Source organism: Phalacrocorax aristotelis, chromosome 3 (genome assembly GCF_949628215.1).
Source record: "Phalacrocorax aristotelis chromosome 3, bGulAri2.1, whole genome shotgun sequence".
NCBI classification, from domain to species: domain Eukaryota; kingdom Metazoa; phylum Chordata; class Aves; order Suliformes; family Phalacrocoracidae; genus Phalacrocorax; species Phalacrocorax aristotelis.
In genome coordinates, this window is record NC_134278.1 from 110,737,680 (window position 1) to 110,760,923 (window position 23,244).

Sequence of the window (23,244 nt, forward strand, 5' to 3'; positions counted from 1 at the left end):
ATTTCAGTAACAAAACAGTACAAAAAGAGAAAATACTTTTCATCTCAGTCATTGACTTGAGCTTCAGGAGATGACCAAGTTTACCTCCTTCTTAGAGAAGGCCAAGCAAATGAAGTTCGTTTTCTAAGTGCTTAGATACTGTAGAGATCATATATAAAGCCCAAAAGAACTTTGATAATTGTACTGATGGAGATAGCAGAAAATACTGCAGCATTATCAGTGAATGCATCCCTTGGGGAACTAAAAATAATCTCAGCTTGTTTGCTTTGCATCTGTGTTTTCAAAGACATTTTCAAACACAGTATCACAGTTTCTAATCTCATATCGACAACATCTACTTTGCAGAAATACTACAAGAAAATTTCAAAAGGCATGAGAAACATGATTTCAAGCTGTGCTGACCTTTGCATCATAGAGGATCTCACCCCCGCTTCAGCAGACAAAACACAGTGAAGTCTAATGTTTTCTATCTGCTAAATGATTCCATAATCTCCAAAATACACTGTCTATAGCTAGCTTTTAATTTTGAAAATTAAAGCACAGACCTGGGAGATTAAATGATACCAACATTTTCCTAAGCAATATATACTCCCTGTGCCAACAGCTATTTGGACATTTGTAGTTAGAAACCTTGTCAAAGACATTTGACACTTGCTATAGGTGTTCTATGTGCTCATCTCTTAAAGACAGGAGTTTCTGCCAACTTACAGGTGAGTTTGATGACTTCAAAGGAAAAAACGTCTAATACATCAAAAATTTCCTGGAAAGACCACGTACATCTGCTGTTGCTGGAGGCTCTTCTGCCATTATACCATCAACTGTTCTTTGCATCCTTGGCCAAAGTGGTAAATCCTTTGAAACACCACCAAAACACCACCAAAACAAAAAGTCTCTAGGTGAAGAAACAAATCTCATGTGCTAGGCACTCCTAACAGAAAATAATCAGCATTCTTATTATAACAGAAGTCTAGAAAAGCTTTTTAAGCATCTACAAACAACAAGAAGTTTTTTATGGAGAATCATGGCTTCATGAGCATAGTATGTGAAGACAAGTGTTGAAAAATTGTTCTCCACTCAAAACAGGCAGAAAAATACATTATCTCAAAGATGGGAAAAAAAATTAATGTCAAGTTAAAGGAGTCCAAGACAGACTAGAACTATTCTATTAAATTAGGAACAATATCAGGCCATGGGCTCTAGTCTGGTCTTAAAACTCAGGAAAGGGCACGCCATTCAGAAGGTCAGACAAGTACATCCTCACAAGCTGCATCCTTAAGCACGTGCTGGAAAGAAAGAGAACTAGGACTGTTAAATCACTCGTAGAACCAGTACACTGAGAAAAGATGGCCAGAAATGTTTTTATTTTGCACAAGTATAGAACACCACAAATGTCTTTTGACACCTTTGAGCACAGTTCCTTAAACCCCAAGGTTCATCCAAGTGTGTTAATCAATGGTAACTGAACAAGCAATAATAAGACAGATCTAATAATCTTGCTCAAATAAATTAAAGCCAAATATTTCTGAACCATCAATAGTATTAGCAGATGCTCTTTTTTCAGTCTACTTTTGAAGCGATGTCATCACTAACTTAAAGATCACTTTTTTGCAACTAGGTACCCTTTTTAGACTCTCAACCAGAAGACAGGCAAACTGAATGGTTGTTTTTTTGAAGGGGAGCAGTAAATATGTCTGCTTGTGCAGTACTGACTAAAGACAGAGAGCAAATCTTGCACAGACAGAACAGATAAGAGATCTGTCTGACAGTCCACTGGAATTTCATTTGCTCTGCAGACAAAATAACAAGGTTGCTTGGAGGTAATCCAATAAAGTATTCCAACAATTATTAACAGAAAGGATTCCAGAAATATGGAAAAACTGCTAGACTAAAAAAAAAAAAAATTAAAAAAAGCAAGGCTGAACGTTTCAATCTTTGTTCATTTTCAACACACTCATTAAATGCCTGAATCTCCAGAACCTTGCCGATATTACTTAACCTTTAAAATGAAGGCTCAGTCATAAAAAACCTTCTCATAAAACACGAATAAGATCCAACGTTATCCTCAATCGAGGAATATCGACATTAAGCACTTTAACTTCCACTCTTTCTCCAGGACCTAATCCCAGGCTTTTCCTCTTCTTCACTTTAGAAAGTTTTGCTTCTGTTATGTTTCGCACTGGAATCAAACCTGCTTTTCCCACACCAATATCAACAAATACTCCAAATGGCGTTGCATTTTCAACTTTTCCAGTCAGAACAGTACCAACACTTAGGTCTTCAAAGCACACTATGCTTCTCTTGAAGTCAGGTTTATCAAAATCTGTTACAAGAAACAAGAAACAAAAATAAGACACTGAAGAAAAAGCTTGCATTATTTTTTAGGGGTTGTTTCCATATGATTGTTTCTAATTAAGAAGTCATCCTAAGGTAGCTCTAAGGTCCCAAATAATGCTTCGTTATGTTTTTTAAAATAAAGACCCATCTGTGATAAAATGTTTTCTTGTATTTTATGGATCACTTTATGAGACAATGATTGATGGAGTAATAAATAAAGTGAACTCTGTGGTACAGAACTATCACATGGGGTTCAGAAGCATGAAGTAGATTAGCTAGTGACTGAAAGATTCTTTAAATTTTCATAGAGCCAGCTAGAAAAGACTTGATGTGACTTGAGCTACGTAAATTATACATAAAATTCTACTCCTATATAAATTTGTATACAGGAAGGTGAATACTCAGTCTTTTCACATACTACAGAGAAAAGTTGACAATGCACTGTTCTTAGGCTTTCTGTTCACCTGCAACATGACATCACACAATCAACTGCTTCTTTGCACTGACAACTCAGAAATCATACATGCATGATTGTAAGCAGGTAATATCCCAATATACTAAAGTTCACATTCTGCATTTAAGGGCACAGAAAGATTTTTTTAAACTCTTTTGTTACTTGCTTACCGCTTTCTACTCCTGCAGAAAACCTTTCTGAGCCACCTCAACAACTTCCTTTCCAACCTTTTCCTACTGCTGTTTTACCTTTTCCCAGATATTATAGGACTGAGATTTTCCACGCAGAGCATCACCAAAGCAGGATTGCAACCATTTTCCTATATTTGCCTTTGAGAAATAAAATACAGCCTGAACAAGCTCACAGCTAAAATGCACTGGAAATCAACCAGGCCGGGGATCAGACCCCAACTGAGTACACAAGCTCACAAATGTAGCAATAGGCTTTGAATGACATCAAATTTTCTACTGAAGAAACGTACCTAATTGCTCAAGTCCAAAACGGTTAATCCTTTTGTAACATACTGGGTAGTGGCAGTTCAGTGAAAAAAGTAACTAAACAGCCATTCAGGGCAACAAGCACAAGAAGATTCAGAAGCATGACGGGATTCTTTTTAAAAGTTAGCAAATCTGTTTTGTCGTTGTGGTTTCCCCCCTCCCCCAGCAGATTCATTACAGTTACCTGATTAGCTTTCAACTTTAATGTTAAAAAGACAATTTCTTGCAAGAAATGTGTTGCAAGACCTTGGCTAGAAAAAGCACTTTTAAAATAGTATGATAAAAATACTCTCTTCTTTTTCTTTCCCCAAATAATTCTTCCCATTTTCCTTTGTACTAATATCATTCTGGGGAAAAAAACAACATAGAATTTCAATTACGTTTAAGAAGATACATCGGAAAGCTGCCTGAGCCCTGAGCTGAAGCTGTTAGATGTGATCCATTTCCTCACTGATGGTCACAAGCAGGGTTGCAAAGACAATGAATTACAGCTATACAAGGCTACTAGGCCACCTGCTCCAGTCACAGAGTCTGTCTACAGTAATACAGAATGTACTGGATCAGCAGAATATTAATATTTCCACTGAAGATTCTCTTTTGCTTTTATATCTCCTAATATAAATATAGTCTACCCTACTGTAATTTAGATGTGAGACCACCAGAACAAATGGAGACATAGAAAATACATATTTTCAAGATCACTAGTGGGAAATATTTTGTTAAACAGCAGCATCACCAGATGCTTTACTTCATTGCTTACCTGATCTTTCTTCCCCTGCACCTCAAAATGTTCAGCACTACTGCAAAGTTTTAACCAGGGTGAGTCATGAGCCATGTGCTCCAATTACACTTGTCTTTAGGAACTAGTGCAGTAAAAGAGCAGAAGTACACACTACTACACTACTGCTCCACAGACCTTTATTACTACTGTTTCAGCTTGGTCTCAGCATTCCCTTATGTGACGGAGAACCAACACAGATCTAATCAGCAGAGAGTCAACATATTGAAACTATTTTGTTAACAGCCATCAACTCCCCTTCCTGAAAGTGGAGTTTTCAGGACAGCTGAAAATGCCATGATTTAAGACACGATTCACACTTCTTACCTACCAAGGTGGAAAGAAACATCTGACTATGATATAGCCCTTACCTTGTCTGAGAAAAGAAATGGAGTCATGTCAATGAAAATCCACTACTGACTTTAGAAGAAGTGCTGTTTAAAACTGGTATGCAGAACAAGCAAACTGAGATTACAACCTTCAAAACAGAGGTTTACCTGTTCGGATGTCAAAGCCTTCAGGCTGAGTCAGACCATCAATGATCAGCTGCAGTGTGTGCACTGTTGTATTTAGCCTTGTGGCTGTGCCTTCCAGTCCTTCCTTTTGAATTACCGCATTTACTTTTTGCTGCATATCTGATTTTCCTATGTCATTTGTGTTTCCTCCAATGAAAGATAAAAACCTGGGAAGTTCAAATAAAGATACAGAGAGAGATTTGTAACATCCTTCAGTGGGAACTGAACATTTGCTTTACTTGGGGGTTTTGCATTGGTGCGTGAACAAAACTTCCGGTAAAAAATACAAACAGTGAACAAACAGTTTCCCTGGTTCATATCTTCTCAACTCATTGCTGATCTGACACAAACAAGGAAATTTTCAGTCCATCTGTATACATATATCTCCTGGATTAGGCTACAAAACTAGATGTAAAATTTCAACATGTACATCACTTCTCAGACCAAAGACTTAGGTCATGCTAAAACTAAATCTGGTTATGTCTGAAAGATTTATCTTACCATGAAAGTTCCCTAGAAATATGTGAGTTCTATAATACTGTCATTTTTATTGTCACTTTCATTCAAATTAAAATGAACGGCAATTCTATTAGATCAATACAAATAATCTTTAACCAAAAGAATTAAAAAATACTACATAAAGTATTTCTCTTGTCTAAGAACTTCATGGTTAAGAACAATTAGTTTTTCAGAAACTAAGGAATGATCAAGTCAAAGCAGTCACACAACACAAACACCTTCTTCCTCCTCTACTGTCATATATATACACACATTGCAGACTGAGACAAGTTTGGACTGACATCCAAAAAGGCTGAAAAGAAATACATTAAAAATAAATGTGTCTTGGTCTGGGATCTCTTTAAAAAAAATAATTAAAAAAAACCCAACCCAAAATGCACTGAGATTTTTATTTCAGCATGTTGGCACATATGCTGAGAAGCACAGAGAATAGATGACAAAAATCCACATGCAGTAGTGATGCCTTAGACAATGTTTATTTATCACTGAATAAATGTCCTTATTTTACTAAACAACTTAAAAATGTAAAACAAGTCTTTAATGGATATAAACCAATGAAAATGAGGATGCAGCTCATAGAAGCTGAGCTATGATATACTAAAGTCAATTTGTCCTTTTCTCAGTAGACATTTCAGTTATCTGTCCTGCTACCCTGCTCTGCATCTCACCATGAATAAGCCTCTACCACTCCTCTTTATCATGTTCCTTATTGGTGGTTTTGCATGTTCTCCACCACAGCAGGCAAATAGAATTATTGCCCGCCCTCCAGAGACCTTCCAAATTCCTAAAAAAGATCCCTCCTTCCTGTCCTTACCCTACTTCACAACAGGTGTAAACTACAAGCCACCACAGAAATGCTGACCAGCAGGTTCATGCCCTACACTTGGGAGTGGTGGGAGGCATTCCAGCTCCGTAAGAAAGCAAAAGTCCCCCCTATTCATCCTCCTTTCCCCCCTCCAAAATACATCCTGTGCTTTTATCAAAACCTGAGGCGAGTATGTCTTTTGGCAGGAGATACAGTGGGGGCTTCTTTATTTTGTTTTCTTTTTTTTAACCTGAGGAACCCAACTGATATTATTTCAGGTGGTGAGTGATAAAAAGTTTTATGCACTGAAATACAAAATTAAATTTTTTTGAGAAAATATAAATTGAAGGAACATAATGAAAGCAATGCCCAGCTTTCTGTAAATCACAAAATTAATCCTTGAGCAGAAGGGCAAATCTTCAATCAAAAATGTCCACTAATGTCGCCAAAAGGAGGACATCCATTAAAACTGGCTGTCACGACTTCCACTTTTTTACTGAATTCAAGTGCAAGCACAGTGATTTAAGTGTACTGTTAGCTCAAACACATTTATTTGCACTCAGTAGTGATAGATATAATTTTTGCATTAATTTTCTTAACACATACAGATATTTCACATGGCAATGTATGAAGAAAAAATAAAAATCAATAAGGAACATCATCAGTGGATGATGCTGTTCTCAGGACTTACTGAATTTTGTTTTGATTGACTGCATTTCAACTTTTGACATCACTTTTTAAAGTAGTTTGAGGTGGTTTGGAAACAAAGTACATATCAAAACAGATGCAAAATTGTTTATAATATTAAATACAATTTTTCCCCATAAACTAACAATAAAACACTACTGCTACTATTTTGTCTAATAAGAGCCTATATAAAAAAACCAGACCTTCCATGAAACCTCTGTTGGTCTCAAAAGAGCACTAAAAGTGGTTGCAGTGATAATACTGAATGTGCGTATAGGTCCAGGCGAAGTGCTCTTCACAAAACTCCTCGGGGCTGCTGGCTGCTAACGTTGATGGATGGACAATGCCCCACCAGAGCGCTAGTGACAGGCGGCAGCTGCCCCAGCTTTGACTGACAGGCCAGATGTAACATGACAACCCCGACCAGCCTCATGACTCAACCTTCTAAATAATGTATGCTTTACCGTGCACCCCTATAAACAAGTTTGCTGACATTCATGTACTTGGCTTTATTTCACTTCAAATGGAAATTCAGCTCGAGTGCCTCCAAGTAACACTTTTTCACCATTAGGATTTTGCAGAAGCACATTCAAATTTGTAAATTGATAACAGGGTGGGGTTTCGCTGCTAGTAAGTGCGACCACACGGAACAGCCGCCAATGTATAACACACCCCCCCCCCCCCCCCCCCATGTTATGTACAAAATTGTCAAACGTGTGGATAATGCAATCAGAATGCACGGCGCTATGTGCAGGCTGCTGGAAGGAAAACCAGCCTGAAACAGGACACAACCCAGGTGCCTGAGCCCTCAATTACTAGTCATGAAAGTTATTTTGCCCCCCACTCCTTCCTCTGTCTCCCCCACCCTCCGGAAATCCCAGTGCAAGTATTTAACTGATATTAAAAAGGACTCCTCATCTAGGCTAGGGTGGTAGGTTTGGGCTCTACGTTATCAATTACAGTTGTTTGAATAACCTACGAACGTCATTACTGCTCAGAATAAAATTTTGGCTCCACCTGAAGATGATGCTTAAACATGTGCCTAAGTCTAAGTACATGGGAAGTCCCACCAACCTCATCAGAATTAATAACGTTCTAAAAATGGGGGTTTGGTTAAGAATAGTTCAGAATTACAAGGTATATTATAGGCAGAACAGAGCACTGTAACAAGGCCCGGCATGCTCCTACAAAAGAAACAGTCTTTAACAGAAACAATATATTTCTATTTTGGGAATTCTCATGTTTTTAGGTTAGGTTTTGGTAAAACCTATGTTTTAAAATATTTCCAAATAAAAGCAATTTCTTAGTGACTACACATGTAGTTTTTAAAAATACTGTTGAACCTTGCTATATATTTAATGTATCATTTTCACTCAGATGAACATCACCTAAGGGCACTCAGAATAAAAAAAAAATAAAATCAATATAAAGCACAAATCTCTGACCTAACAGTGGCACGTTATATTTATATTGATCATTTCTCTTTTTAAATGTCATTGCTAAGAATGAAGTTAAATGGTTTTTTATTAAAAAAAGCAACCTGACAACTTCCTTTGAGAGTTATTTCAAGGTCAGAAAAAAGGATATAGTTGGTAATAAGACTGGGATATGGCTACGGGGCGGGGGGGAGGTTTCCCTTAATTTACATATTTTGATCTTTGTCATGTTAAACTATCTCACTACAATCTTTGAAGTATCTCACCCAATTTGTAAATGACAGTTCCAGCTGCACAACATAAGAACATGAATGATCTGTGCAAAAATGAAAGCCCTTCAAGTATTTTCCTGGCTACATATATGAACTAAAGAACATGTTGCAGTAGCTCAAGTGCTACATTTATCTACCAGAAAGAGAAAACCTCAAGAAAAGTTAACAGAAATGGAAAAGATGGGTTTGTTTTTTTTTTTTTTTCTGAAGTGAAGTCATTCTTTTAAGATATACCATCCTTATTTCCTCAAATGTTGAGTGTCTGAGTGAATGGCGAACTTTCTGTTCAAGGCACATCAACTCGAATAAAAGCTGCCAGAGTCTTTGGAGAGTCAGAATAGAGCGAAATTTAGCTGGTTTAGAGACTTCGAGTTTTATGGTTTTCAGATTTAGAGGATACTTAGAAACCTCTGCAACCACCTTAGTTTTAAAAGCAATCTTTGCAGTCTTACACGACCTGCAGAGAATGGTCACGGCTAAATCACTGATGTTTTTATTTAATACGTAATTTCATCCATCTTACCCAGAGAAAGAAAGAAAAGTAGCATAAATGTAACAAATAAGCACATCATGTTCACTTAACATACACATCTGCACAAAATTATAGCACAGCCTTTGCATTGCTTAAAAGATAATGCAAATTTCAGTGGAATGCAAAAAGTCAGAAAAGAGTAAAACTATTATCAAGGGAAGTCTTCAGTAAAGTTTTTATGAAGTTACCTTAAACCTCCCAAAAAGCTTCTTAAAATGTGCAGGAGTTCTAAAGCTTTGCAAGGGTTTTAGTCACAGTCATTTCTGTTTTATGTAATCATTTCCAGCAACACGACTTAAGAGCTGGGAGTACTGGATTCATTACATTAAAGCAACATGATACGCTATTACATCTTGTCACACTGCACACATGAATTAATGGTAATGCAACATAATCACTCTGAAAACAAAACAACTTTGCTTTAGCATGCACTTTGTTAGGTAAAATGTACATTCATGACAGTAGCAAACTTAAAGTATGCAGACATGTATGTTTTAGTAATGCTTTGAAATGCAAAAGCATTATTTGTATAATGCAGACGTTGACAGTTCTTGTTCTCTCTAGTGATACAGATCCTCAATTTTCAACTACTGATGCCGACTATATATCAAACAATATGCATTAGTCTCTGTAATTAATTGCTGGACACAAAGTAAAACTTTCAAATATATTTAAAACTACTTATATGGTTTAGCCAGATAAGGATATTTAACCAATATTTTTTCCTCAAATGGGTAAGTTATTATAGGTTATCTGACTGCATGCAGAAGACAAGAAAACACTCAGATAGTTTATGACATTTTGAACATATAAATCTAAGAAACAATAAGTTTCTAAATGAGAAAAGAAATTCAGACATGGTTACACTGCAGCATAGCCACTTTGCTACCATACCATTAGGCATGCTGTTTTTAGCTGTTTTCATGACTACCAATATATCACATAACTGAAGCGTAACCTGAGATACAAAATAGTGAAACATGATTAGTTATCCACAAAGAATTAGAACTACAGTTAAAGGAGATAATTCCATTAAAAGTTCATTTTTTCCTTTTTTTTTTTTAAAATGCAACCAGTAGGAAGTTGTGTAAGTTTCAAAAATTTCAACAAATAAAAAAATACCACTTGATTTACGGGTCAAGTATTTATAGTGTAATTGGAAGATAATTCTGTGTTATTGCCAAGTTCTTCTAATCATTCTTGTTAACTGTGTATTTTAGATCACATAAAAGTTTTAAAATATCTTTATTGGATGGCAATTAGCAGCAAAAGCCTTTTCTGCTCTTCTATTTACTGACAATAACTTTCAAAATTACGTCCTTTAAAAATCCAGCTACTAAGTTAATAGTCAGACCTGGGAATGAACTAGCTTTCTTAAGTGATGCATATGAACTATTAATTAGGCTTAATGGCCCTAATTCTGCAAGTGTTTTCCTTAGCCATTTCCTATTTGAAATAGTAATTTGAAAAGCTTAACTTTTTTTTTTAGGCTTTTTTAAAAGAAACTTAAAACTTAACTAAAAAGTATTATTTTGCACATTAAATAGCTTGAATACACACATGTGTGTGTACATGCAAGTACAGTCCTACTGAAGTGGACATTTCTGAAGTGGATGTTTCTGATGACTTTGTATTGAATTTAAGGAAGGGCATCCTACCACAGTAAAAACTCCTATCCTCTGTAAAATACTCGCTCGTAGACTGCATTATTAAATGGAACACAACAATTTGTTTTCATTCCTCGAACACCTTACCAAGTAACTATTCCCCCCCAATTTTTATTCCCTTCAAACATTGCCTCAGTTGCTCAGTGACAGCTAGGGGACCTGGAAAGAAGCAAGCCAGCCCAGCAGAGAGCTGGAAATGCCATCAGAGGATAAGCGTGCAGTTGCCTAAATTGCAGGAGAGGAAGACCTTTTTCTTTTGGTGGTCTCTCCCTAATTAACAGTTTTCCTTCTGCATTTTCTTTCATTGCAGTGCTTGCCTTCAAAGCTAGCAAGTGCAGCTTTTCAGCACAGCGACTGAGATACTACAGATCAGCTGCAACTTCCACCCACATAAAGAGTAGCAGAAATACCAGAGATATTAAAAAAATTATCAATCCGTCTACAATGGAATACAAGATGTTATCAACAGAAATGCTTTGCTGAGATGAGCAAATTCTAATGTTTTACTTTGGTGAAGAACAAGCAGATAAACGAGTGCTCTGCTGAATCCTCTCGAGATTTTGAAGTCCTTCTGGGGACATCAAGCAGCATTATCAATGCGCAGTGAAGGGTGAGGCATGGATCTTCACTGCAAGTCACTGCTCAGTACATCAAAAACTTCTCTTAAGGCATAATCAACTGCAGTGAGCAATACTGTCCTCTACCAAGCAAGGTCCTCCTGGGTAATTAGCCAAGGAAGAACCTCACCTGCATTATGTTAAATCACAACTTTAGATCTTACTTATAAATATTGATAAAATATTTCTAAGTCAGACTGAAATACAACCTGTCTGCCAGACGCTGCAATCTGCGAGCAGCAAATACACACTCTGGGTGCCAACCTTTGGCAAAGAGCATTTTTATGAGATTTAAGTAAAAATCAGTAAATGCTAAGATTCAGACATACGAGACCAACTGCACCCAGCAGACTGATACAAAGAAAGAACATTGTATTTCCTTTCCAGCATTTTGGTTTATAAGCATAACCTGGTTGTAACTTCTTGGGACTTCCCAAACATTTCCTTGGCTTTCCTACCAGTTCTTTTACAATATGTACCAAGAAATTGGATATGCGCTACATGTATTAATTGTATGTGGAAGATTTTGCCACTATAAACTGGTTTTCACATATAGACTTTTCAGAAACTTAAAACACAGCTCTGCTTTGCAGGAAAATACTCTGCCTAAAAAGTTTTTTATTTTAACTTTTAGGAAATTCTGATTCATAATATTTAGAGGTGTTTGTAAGCTTGATTGCTGCATGTGACAAAGCCAAGCTTTGACTGTTTGGAAACCATGAACAAAAATGTTTTGGTCATTTGCAGAGTGTGTTAAATCACCAGTAGGATGTTTTCCAATTATTTACAGAAATTGTACAGATTTTAAGTGAAGATGTTTAAATGCCATAAATCAATCATACCAGCACCATTTGTGCCACAGTAGTGAAGATTACATCAGTGTTTCCATTATAAAAACCCTATTTTTCAGGGCTTTCTAATTCAGCCATAAAAATTGGCTCCAGCCTAAATCTTGGCAACCAAAGTCACCACTTGGGAGCAATTCTTTTAACTTTTTTTTTTTTTTAAATAGATTGGCCTTTCAAGCTACAAAATAGTTCAGAAAAAGAAAATTAGTGGTTTCAAATTTTGGTGAACTTCTATCCCTCAAAAATATTGTTTTAAAAACTGATAATTTGGATGTCATAAATCTGTAATGTGACTGCTGCTTTTGGGTAATTTGGATAGAAGCAGTGGCTAAAAATCACCAGCTTATTTTGTTTAAAAATAAATGTAATTTCCCATGAAAACTTTTAATCCAATAAAATTTTCACAAACAACTTTTTCATGGCAAGATGTGGTAGACATTGCATGAGGAAGCCTTTATGACTTTTATAGCTCATCTATTCAATTCTTTTTAATTTCTGTGGTAAAAAGTATGTAATACTGTATTTTGATGCCTTGAATCAAATCTGCCCATCTTCTTCAAGACAACAACTCTGCCCTTTGGTAGCACAGATCCACTTGTGAACTTGACATCATCCCTGACAAAGTTCTGTGTAAGCACAGAAAAAGAAGAAAATACTCTGAATGCAGCAAAACAAGAGAACTCCTTTAAAATATATATTGTTTATAAAAACATGTATTAGATGCTGATTGTAACTCACCTCTAATAGTCTCAATTTTTCTCATGCACATTAAATAAGAATTTTCAATTAGGTTTTAAACCTAGTTTACTTCTAACATTCTAAAAAGTCCTTCAGATGTTGGTTGATTTCAGTAAGACACCTCAAATCAACAGTATGAACATGATTTAATGTTCCGGCTTTCAGAAGCTTTCTCATGAACATAGGCTCAGCAAAAGGGAATTACAAGTTCAGTTTCATCCACTGCCTATCAAAGTCAGCAAAACTCATCAACAGCGCCAATAAGCATTGGACTGAATCCTCCATGCAGCCTGAATTCCTAGTAGAATTTTTTCTTATTTCACATTTAAACAGCAATATGGTTTGGAAAGATGTTTCCATAAGTTCTGAGAAATTTAACAGCTCATATGCTTTTTTTGAATAGCCATTTTAAATATATAATCATTGCTAAATTATAGCATTAGTTGTTTGGGGGGAGAATGTCTGGTTTATATTCAGTCTTATGTCATCAATGTCACTTTTTAATACTACACTTCTCAGCTTTTGTCACTTTGCTGCAGAGCTGTATTTTCTTTCTTCAAACAGGTATTTGCAATCAAAAAACATTACAGATATTTGCCCCCTTCCCCACACCATCAAGACAGTGCACGTTAATAGCTTATGCTATAGATTGTATCATCTTTGTATTTAATGAGCTTTTAAGGGAACTATTGTTTGATTGCGTGAAAAAGAAAAATACTGTTGAACATAAAGTACATTCACAGAAAGGACAGAAAACACCTTGATGCTTTTTTCCCCACATCAAACTACGTGTACAGACACTAATAAATGTAAGAGGTAAGACAGCAGAGAAAAAGCCTGAAGAAAACAGAAGAGTCTGATTCAGTTAGTTACAGAGACAGATGCTATGCTTATTAGCATTGGTGTTCCATTAGCAGATACTGTTATTGCGTTTTTATATTTGTTTTGATATCAACTGATATTCTTTTGCATTAAAAAACCAAACCCTGTACAATACAATAGCTATAACACACACTTAGATCTAAACACTTAATCTGAATATTCAGTCTAGGAAGGCAAAGTGTTTGGTGAGAAACAGAACAGACAATAGCACAGCTGGAGACAAAGGAATTGCATTAGCCAAAAAGAAATTACATAAGTAGCACTGGTCTGTAGCCACGTCATACTTCTGCAATGGCTTTACAGCTCCTGAAGTCCAGTGAGTTTTACCCTAAGCACGTTTTTTAAGAATCAGCAAGGTACCTTTACGCAGCGTTGGCTGTGCAATAGGTGGAAGCCTCTTGTCTGTATCATGCATAACCCTGAGACTCAAACCACTATCTTTTGGTTGAGATGTAAAACTTGTGGTTTCTTTTTTGTTGTTTGTTGTTTGTTTTTTTTTTAAGTAGTGCTAATCCTGGGTTCCCAGCCAAATTGAAAATCACGGTTACCTGATTTGTGATACCTGCTAAAATTGTCACCAGAATTTCAACTGTATCTGAATATCTGAGCTACCCTATGCAGTAATAATCCCACTCACCACTTCAGATAGAAAAGCAATCTGTGCTGCTCTGAAACAAAATTACAATTCTTTATTTTCTGACCAACCTTTGTGCTTGTATTGTATGTAGATAAATTCCTGTAGTATTCCACCATTAACGGGCTACACTTCTCTCTTCCCTGAAGCAATCTTTCAACATCAGCCTTTAAGTGAAGCTGGTAACACTGTGAACACTTTTACTGATTATTTTATTAGTGCACTAGTGCTGGAAAGCTAAATGGACTATTAACCAAATCCTGACTACTTGATATTTAAATTGAATGAAATACAATATTGAAAATCATCATTAATTTTGAATAACCAATTTTTTGTTGTTGTTTTAATTGATTCACTCTGAATAATCTCCAGTAGGGGTAGCCAAGCTTCCTCACCCAATAAGCCACCTACCAAATGTAAGATCATTAAGATCACAACTTTGCATGAGAACTAGTAACAAATGCTGATGACTAAGAAAAAAGGGAAATGGTCGTGGAAAAGGAGAAACCAAAGTTACCTACACGCTGCATTGAGTATGGGCTCTAGCAGGTAACTGCATGGTAGCCCCAGAATCAGGCACAAAGAAGAATGAACTGTGGCAGGCAGAGGGTGGAAACAAAAGTGCACTGCATGCCTAGCAGAAGGAAAGCGCGCAGACTCATGCATAGGAAGTTGTATATGCAGTTATCTCCACTGGAGAGGGAGCAGAGGACACGCTGTAGGGAAGGTGTCCTAAAAATGCAAGGTCTTGTAAGACTTGTTTACATAAGAAACTCAAGCTTCATGAATTCAGAAATTCAGCATCTCTGAGGCTTAAAGATGGTTTTGTTTATTAAACAGGAAGCACAAGTCTGTTTCTCCAAGAATAATATTCTCAGAGTTCACAAGAATCCTAAAGCATCCAGCTACTGCTGAAGTTAGCTCCAGCACGTTTTAAGAGAAGAACCTGTTCACCACATAACACTTAAGAAAATAAATATGTGCTGGTTTATGGTAGGAGATAATGTTTTTTCAAGAGGACAAGCAGAGTCCAATTTCAACCAGGGCTGATGATTGAAAAGATCACAGCTTATACTAGCATTTACCAGCTGAGGTATCCCCTCACCAGAGGCACACATGGATTCCTAATTACTTTTTTCTGACCTACACAAAACCCATCCTCTTCTTTTAGCCTAAGGTCACTTAGTAAAACCACCACGGTGTTCATGTATTTGGGAACTTAATATATAAATCTTAATTAGATCTCACAATATCAGCAGTTAATTTTAAAGGCTCATAATGACACATGCTCACATATGCCTGTGCACTCATGTGCACTCTCAAACACACAAATAAACTCTGGTGGTCAAAATTCACCAAGCAGAAAGTTTGTTTGGCACATGCTGAACATAAGCAACAATGTAAAAGCACTTCTTGATGATGCAGAGGTGTTAAACTACCGCTGACTGAAAATTTGCATGGCATTTCAATTAGATTATTTCTAAGAACAAATAAAATTATGTTTTAGTTATGGCCTTTACATAATGTATGGGGACAAGGAATAAGAAAAAAATCAGGTTTTAGACATTTTTAAAACAAATGACTTGTCTCTACACTTTGTGAACCAGAAGTCCAAACTGGAGGTAATGTGTGGCATAAGGAGAGTCGGCAAACAGAAGGAAATTGAGACAAGTGGCCTCAATAAGGCGCAAAGCGACGATACGAAGAAGACAGGGTCATGAGAGGAAGTCACGCAAAGTTTTCAAAATTCACTGATTTCCTCACTGAAAAACAATGAGAAAACCAAAAAACTAAAGAATAACACCAAAAACTTGCATGGACGTAAGAGGGAAAACACATCAATTAAAACCCTTCACTTGTAAAGAACTTCTGAGGCATACCTTTTTCTTGAAGAAAAGGGATAAAGCATCAAATTAATATAAATATTCCTGTCTCAAAAGGCTAAGCAAGCTGTTGTCAGAAAAAAATCAGTACTTCCATTTTAAAAATTGACAGTGTCAATGCTTCAAAAGCTTTCCCACTGCTTACCTCATTGCAATGGTGTAAGACTCTGGATGAATACAAGTTTGGTCCAAAGGATTGGGCTGTTGCGAGGCACATGGTGTTGGTTTGCTCTTCTTTTTACCCTGTGCACCTGCTTTAGTCAAAAGTGCATGACTTCCAAGTTCAGTTTTCTTACTACTGCCAGAAATCAAAAATGGACATGTCATTCTCAATGAACAAGATCCTAGCCCACTGCCCACACATGAAAAATGCAGATTTTTATATAATGTTCATTCTTAAAAAAAACCAACCACCAACCAAACAAAAAATCCCAAACAAAACCATCAACTAAACCCAAGAAAAAAAAAACAAACAAACAACAAAAAAACCTACAAACCCCTAAAAGGCCATTGTGGGTGAGTCTTAGCAATACAACTATAACATAAAAATATAACACATGAATGTATGCATAAATTATATCTACAATGGAAACAAACAGTGATAAGGGATTCTGTGCTTCATCAGAATTTCTTCATGATGACAAGATTATAAAGAAAACACTACACAACCTACTATATCGCTTGCAATCTGGATAGCATCTTCTGTCTATAAAATGGGGACGCTTGCGTTTACGTACTTGATAAGTATGAAAGTAGCCTCACAAGATCTTTAAATGTTGATTAATAGCCTGCATAATTTTAAATTTGAAAAGTCTATGAACAAAATTTCCTATTCATACCATCTTTAGGTAAGCAAATTGCATCTCAAGCATATATCCAGAACAAGGCAAGCATGTGAATGTTTAATTCCTTAAACCACATTTATTGATTTCCTGTACTTAAATTTCTGAAGAATTCTGCTCAAACATGGGCCAGGTCAAAAGATGAAAAATTTCAAATCAAAAGAACTCAGACCAAGATTTGCTTAGAACAGAAAGAAGGTAATGTTAAATCTCCTACTATTTTGGAATTTATAAACCATTTTTGCCAAAGTATCTTTATACAGCTTTCCTTAAAACTTAGTGAATATATCACTGACTCCCAATCAGTTAGCTTGAATTAGCATTCGGATGGGAGTTTGTTGGTTTGTGGGTTTTGGTTTTTTTGGGTGGCTTTTTTTTTTTTTTCATTGGCTGGATAATGAAAACACTCCGAAGCCTCAGAGACACCCATGGACAGCTTGCCCACATTGGTAGGAGCACTTCAGAGAAGACAGGAGAGAAAGAGGTCTGTCTTTGTGGGTGAGGCATATTTACAGCTGGTACACTTCTTCCCTTAAAGTTTCCCTTAAGTAAAGAACAAAATACTCAGGATATGGTAAAGTCACCAAATTACTCCTACTGGCAAAGGCTCCTTTCTTGCCTCTTTTTTTGTTTGTTTTTGTTTCCTAAATCACAAGTGGTTCCTGCTTTTTGCAGGACAAAAGAGAACGCACTAAAGGAGCCAGAACCAGCCCTCGCACTTTGGGCTCTTCCTATGCATTGACTGACAGCAGAAATGCAGACATAACTTTTTTTCCATATCAATTTAAAAAATGACCATTATTTGTTAACTTCCAAGTAAAAAGCCCAAAAACTGATTCACACGGCACTATATAGCCATCAGAATGATTAGAGAGGACAAAAATGAAACTTTCTCAAAGTGCGTTTCAAAAACGTTTGGTTTTGCCACCTGGACCCACAAGAAATGTTGTGGAGGCGATGGTGTTAGAGCTTTATTTTGGCTTCAAACTCCAAAGTTACAGCAGATTTCTCAGGTTATACAGTGTTCTCAAGTTTTATGGAACCTGACTAACATCAGAAGCATGCTCCAGCAAGAAAAAAAAATACAATGTTCTCTAAACATTTCACCAGTGAACTTCTGGAAAATAAAAAAAGGCATCAGCCTTTTTTCCTCTGTTGTGTTGCAGCGTTCACTAGAACAGATCTGTACAGCGTAAGGCCTATCGATCATCTACAGCCTTGAAAGCAATTTCTTTGGTCTTGTGGTGCTTACAGCGCGCACCATTTGGCCTGCAGCATGTGCCTCCTTGCCAGATGGGCAACCAATCTGTATACCTTCCACCCGGGCAGTAAGCCAGTCCTAATGTGCCTACCTCCTGCCTGGAAGTTACGCGTGTGCTGTTTGGCCAGCAGCAACTGGGAATATAGTATTGCTTCTGAGCATTGGGTTGGCTAAAAAATAGCATGCGCTTCCCAGGAAAATATTTATTGAGAAGAGTGAGCAGAAAAAGGGTGGGCACGGTGCTACCACTGTGCCCTTTCTTAGTTCTTTATGTTGGAAGGAGAAATGGGAAAGACAGGAGAAGAGATGTTGCCCTAGAAAGGGCATTTTCAGTTGTGGAGAGGAAGGATTTCAGGTGAAGAGGAGAAGCACTATGAATGGCTGCAAGAGGGAAAGGCTTGGTACAGATACAGGGAATGAGATGGCAGGGAAAAGGATGACCCAACTGTTGACAAGCTGGAGTTGGGAAAGGGCCTCTTACACATTTGAGATACAAGGCAGTCACATCACGCTTGCTAGACACAGGACTATAACACAGAGCTTGTTCCAGACACCTTATCCAACTTTCTCTCTCTAGGTAATGGAATTTAAACTCTCTGAAAATCCACTCTAGTTTACTACCATTATGTTCTGCAGAATAATCTTCACCACTTCAAAATAAATTTACAAATCTCTAAACTATGTGTGAAACACAAGACTGTCAGGTTTTAATATCTCAGATCATGTCACTTCTGCATGCCAAATTTCTTCTACCAGTTCAGTGGCAGAATTTGTAATTAAACAGAATTACAGAAACCCTGACTTAGAGTACTAGGTTAATAAACCATGATTAATCAGTGGAAGACCTATGTTCAACTGCTGACTTAAAGAAGTTTATTTGTTAAGATACTGTCCTTCAGAGGGAAAAGGCCTAAGATTCCTGAAATCTCAAGCCTGAATACAAAACAGAAAGGGAAGAAGTCTTCTCATATTATTTTGGATAATTTAGTCAAAATAGCCAACATCTCTATTACCTGCAAAAGTTCTTTATATATTCTTGATTGAATCTGATGAAGCCAGCGCACTGTTGGAAGGATTTGGGACCGAGACCTTTAACTTCCTTGAGCTGTTCTCTGTTTATAAATGGTCCATTCTTCTCTCGCCATTCAATTATATTTTTAGCCCTGTTAGCATTCAGTCCTGCAATGTGCCTAAGAGAAAAGTTTACAGACTACATTTATTACCACTGAACAGTCATTAATACCAATCCTACCCATTACCAGGGCACATGTTACTGTAGAAAATCCAGTTTACAAACTTAAAAACAGCTAAGAAATTTGCTAATAGACTCCCAGGCCAAAGGCATCATCTGAAAAAGGATCCCTTCTCTTAGTTCTGTGGAAGGAATCCACTCAAGTCAACAAAACTTGGTACAGCAACACAGTTCTGCACATACCTGACTAGTAAGCCAGGGACGCGTAATTTATGATCTGTTAGCTATTTCTGTAATGCCAATTCAATTTGTCATGTCTTATGGCCTGCCCCTAGCTGCCCTCTTCAGGAAACGACGTGGGAGGAGGGTTCAGGACAGATAAATTGTTCCTGTGAGAGCAGCCCGCTCTCAGCTATTCTCTTCCAATGGTACCGCAACACCTTGCCCCAACATGAAGGGCTGACGTCTGCTATCCAGCCTGGGAGCAGCTTGCCCTCCTCACACAATTTAACAGATCCACACAGCTTGTTCCTTTTCTCTCAGCTGCTCTTGAGATAAAAGAGCAGCTGGGAACAGGCTGCATGAGTCCTTCTGAGGGCAGCTTGGATCTGGCAAAGAACTTACCTGTGAAGTGCAACTGCACTTAGCCAGGTTCCTTCAGGAAGCAGTGGGTTTGCTGCACATTTTCTGTATGTACATGTGAGTACAGCTTTCTGTGTATGGAGTATGTTAATCATAGAAAGCGGGAAAAGAGCTGTGGTGGGCAGTTACTCCTGGCACTACAGAAGGAAATTTCACCCATCTGGCTCTATATATCAGATGCAATTGCTTTAAGTAAATGGCAGCAGAGACCTGTGTGTGGAATGGCACAGTCTGATTCTAGAAAAAAAACCCACCCGCAAACCTGGCAATAATAGTCAAAAATCAGGAGGAAAAAAAATATTAAAAAAAAAATCTTTCCACTATTCTCATCCTCCAGAAAAAGTTTTTTAAAAAAATCCAAAGTTGGTGAAACCTCAGAAATAAATTGGAGAGAGACAACTTTAACCATAGACAAAATACTAGTCATCAGGAATGGAATTTTCTCAAAAACTTTCATAAAAACATTATAAAATCCAGCTTATTTACACTGACAAAGGAACATGACAGAGTTCACAGAATTTTCCACTGATGATCTCAAGTCTTTCAAATACAATACTCAGCAGTAATGCAATTATTTTATTAGCATTGTCACCCCTTCCACGAGTAATACGTGCCAACAAGTGTATTTGATGCATCAGAAAGCACGAGCAGAAAGCCCTTTCAGCTTTCTAGCTAGAGTGACAATTTCATACACCATACATCTGAGGGAAACTGAGACCCCATCTACACCAAACAGTAGAATTGAACTGCTTAAGATCAAATTAGATCCAGAGCTCAACACGGCATGTGCATACAAGCATCATAATCCAGGTTAATTAGACCAAAGTAGTTAGCCAACATGGTTACCACCTGTAACCATGACTGGACAGTGTTACTCCACATTCACAGTTTTGTGGAGACACAGCAGCACCTCAGCCTGGTGCCCTCTGCTGAACTGAACAATATAGTTGATCCCTGCAGAAGGCTGACAGTGCTCACGCACTGCACTTGCTTAGGAAGGGTTTTATTCATGAATGAAAGCTGGTCAGCCTCATTTACCAATAAGTACTGCTTTCTTTCTCTCTAATAGCTGATCTAAGTCTGAAAGAGAGTAGGACAGAAGATACATCAGAAGTCAGGCTAAGAATTAGATACACGCACAAAAAAGAATATGGAAGACAAAGTGGAAAAACCGAAAAGAATAGACAGCCTCTTCAAGGTATGGAAATAAATTTTCAAGAAAATAAGGGGTTCAAAAATTTAAGAGAGCTAGCAAGGATACATTTTTCTTAACTTTGATACCTAATATATTTGTCACTACCTAGATTATGGACATTCTTTTTCTTTCCCTCCTACTACAGGGGATGACAGCAACACTTAGCTCTCTGAGAGGCTGCTCAGCTAAATGATTCTCAGTTCTACATAGTCAAAAGAGAGAATGAGCCTTTAATTTCTAACCAAGAGAAATAAAACCCGGTACATTTTCCATGTAAATATGGCATATGGCATAATTACTTAAAAAAAAAAAAAATCAGTAAAAAGGGATAAATTTTTCAGCAGTTTCACCTTAAATCTTTCCTTTTCTCCTTTCCTCACCCAACTTTTACAACCTGTTCCACTTAACAGTAGCTATAAAAATACCTTCTAAGAGAAAAACATTCCAAAAGTCCCTTTCTCAGTGTAAAAATGCAAATTAATTATATCAAGTTTTTATAAAATTGCAGTGTTGATTCGAAGTTTTTAAATATCTGTTTATCTCCAAAGAATAGTTTTAACTGGAGAATCACACATATCCTTAAAAACCGACTCTTAATGATGCAGTGAAATACTGTCTTAACATGTCATTTTCATGTAATTGGCAGTTTAACACAAGAGCCATTTGCTCCAGCTGAGCTTGAGTCAGATGGCAGACTAAACAGAGACTCTGTGATCCAGAGCCATGTAATTACTGGAATAGGAAAATATTTGACTCACCTTAATAGTATTTCTGAGCAGATGTTAATATCAACTCCTACAAAGCTGACACACTCTTCAACCACACTGTCCAGAGTTGCTTTGAGCAAAGTCTGTGAAACATCATGCTGAGAAACAAAAATGGAGATATCGGGTTACTGAAATATCAAAGTGTGCATAGATAAGAACTGCAAACAATGCGAACATTAATAAAATAGTTGCTGGCACTTATCAATATCTTATGTGAGGGTACAAGTTAAACAAATTGCAGAAGGTATTTTTTAAGAGGGCTCCAGTACCTCTTTGCAACAACTTTGTCACGATACAAATCCCCAAAATAACACTTTCCACATTATTTTATTTTTTTTGTTTAATAACTTTCCCCGCATCATGTAAAAAGAAGACTACATTAAACGCAATGCTTACTCAAAAGAAGTAATGCTTCTGTTCATCCACTATGACTATAATCTGACATTTATTTACTTGTAGCATCAGTTTATTTAAAAAAAGACAATATTTTTAAAATAAGGAGAGAAGTTCACAAGTGCTTTACTTTTGCACCTACACACAAAAATGTTTCCAAAGTTGTCCTATTTATGCGCGTCACACTACAGTACAGTTATTATTTACTAAGAGAACAAGCCAGGTATTGTATGAGGGTGGGCAATACATAAGGTACCTATCAGCCCTGCAGCAACAAAATGTTTCAGATTTTGAACAGATATTTCTGGGAAGATTGGCAGGTCCTTGACCAAAGCTTCACTAATGGAAATTCTTCCAGGTTTTCCATTATTGTTCATAGTGTTTCCCCTTCCCATCCCACCCCCCCAAAGAAAATCAGTCACACTTGTCAAAGATAAAAGTTCTGAAGCTCTAAGATTTCTTTTCCTCCACAATGTAGGCATACTTCAATCTATAACTTTTAGTTTCCCACACAAGCCCATCAGTGCTTAGAAGTCTGACCTGGAGGGAGAAGCCTCTCTAAATGCAGGAGCTAATTCAATCACTATGTTGGCTTAGCTTCAGGGCTCCTATACATCACTCATGTAAATCTGGGTTGATCTGTTGTGGTTTCGTGATGCATTCATTTAGGACACCAAGCTGGATCCAAGCCAAGACACCAAACACTTCATTCACTACTTTGTTCTACCGTCTAAGCCATTCAGAACTTTTAAAGATTTCATAGTTAAATTTAACACACCAACAGCATCAATCCCAATCTACTAATATTGGTGGTTCATCAAGTAGTGGTTAATAACTGGAACAACTGTAAAACT

General features: G+C 37.0%; 1 protein-coding gene across 2 annotated transcripts in view; it reads right to left on the reverse strand.

Moving 5' to 3' along the window:
- Positions 1-1,339: 1,339 nt before the first annotated feature.
- SRBD1 (S1 RNA binding domain 1) overlaps positions 1,340-23,244 on the reverse strand; it is a 132,781-nt gene continuing 110,876 nt past the window's right edge. Inside the window, exons 19-23 of one of the 2 annotated variants that reach the window (XM_075089081.1) lie at positions 21,989-22,095; positions 19,215-19,391; positions 16,244-16,393; positions 4,561-4,745; positions 1,340-2,320 (exon numbers count right to left, since the gene is read on the reverse strand). In XM_075089081.1, the coding sequence (XP_074945182.1) occupies positions 2,031-2,320; positions 4,561-4,745; positions 16,244-16,393; positions 19,215-19,391; positions 21,989-22,095 (909 nt within the window). In that variant the 3' untranslated portion in view covers positions 1,340-2,030. Of the gene's footprint in view, positions 2,321-4,560; positions 4,746-16,243; positions 16,397-19,214; positions 19,392-21,988; positions 22,096-23,244 lie in introns of both variants that reach the window. The other variant, XM_075089079.1, reaches the window with a different exon arrangement.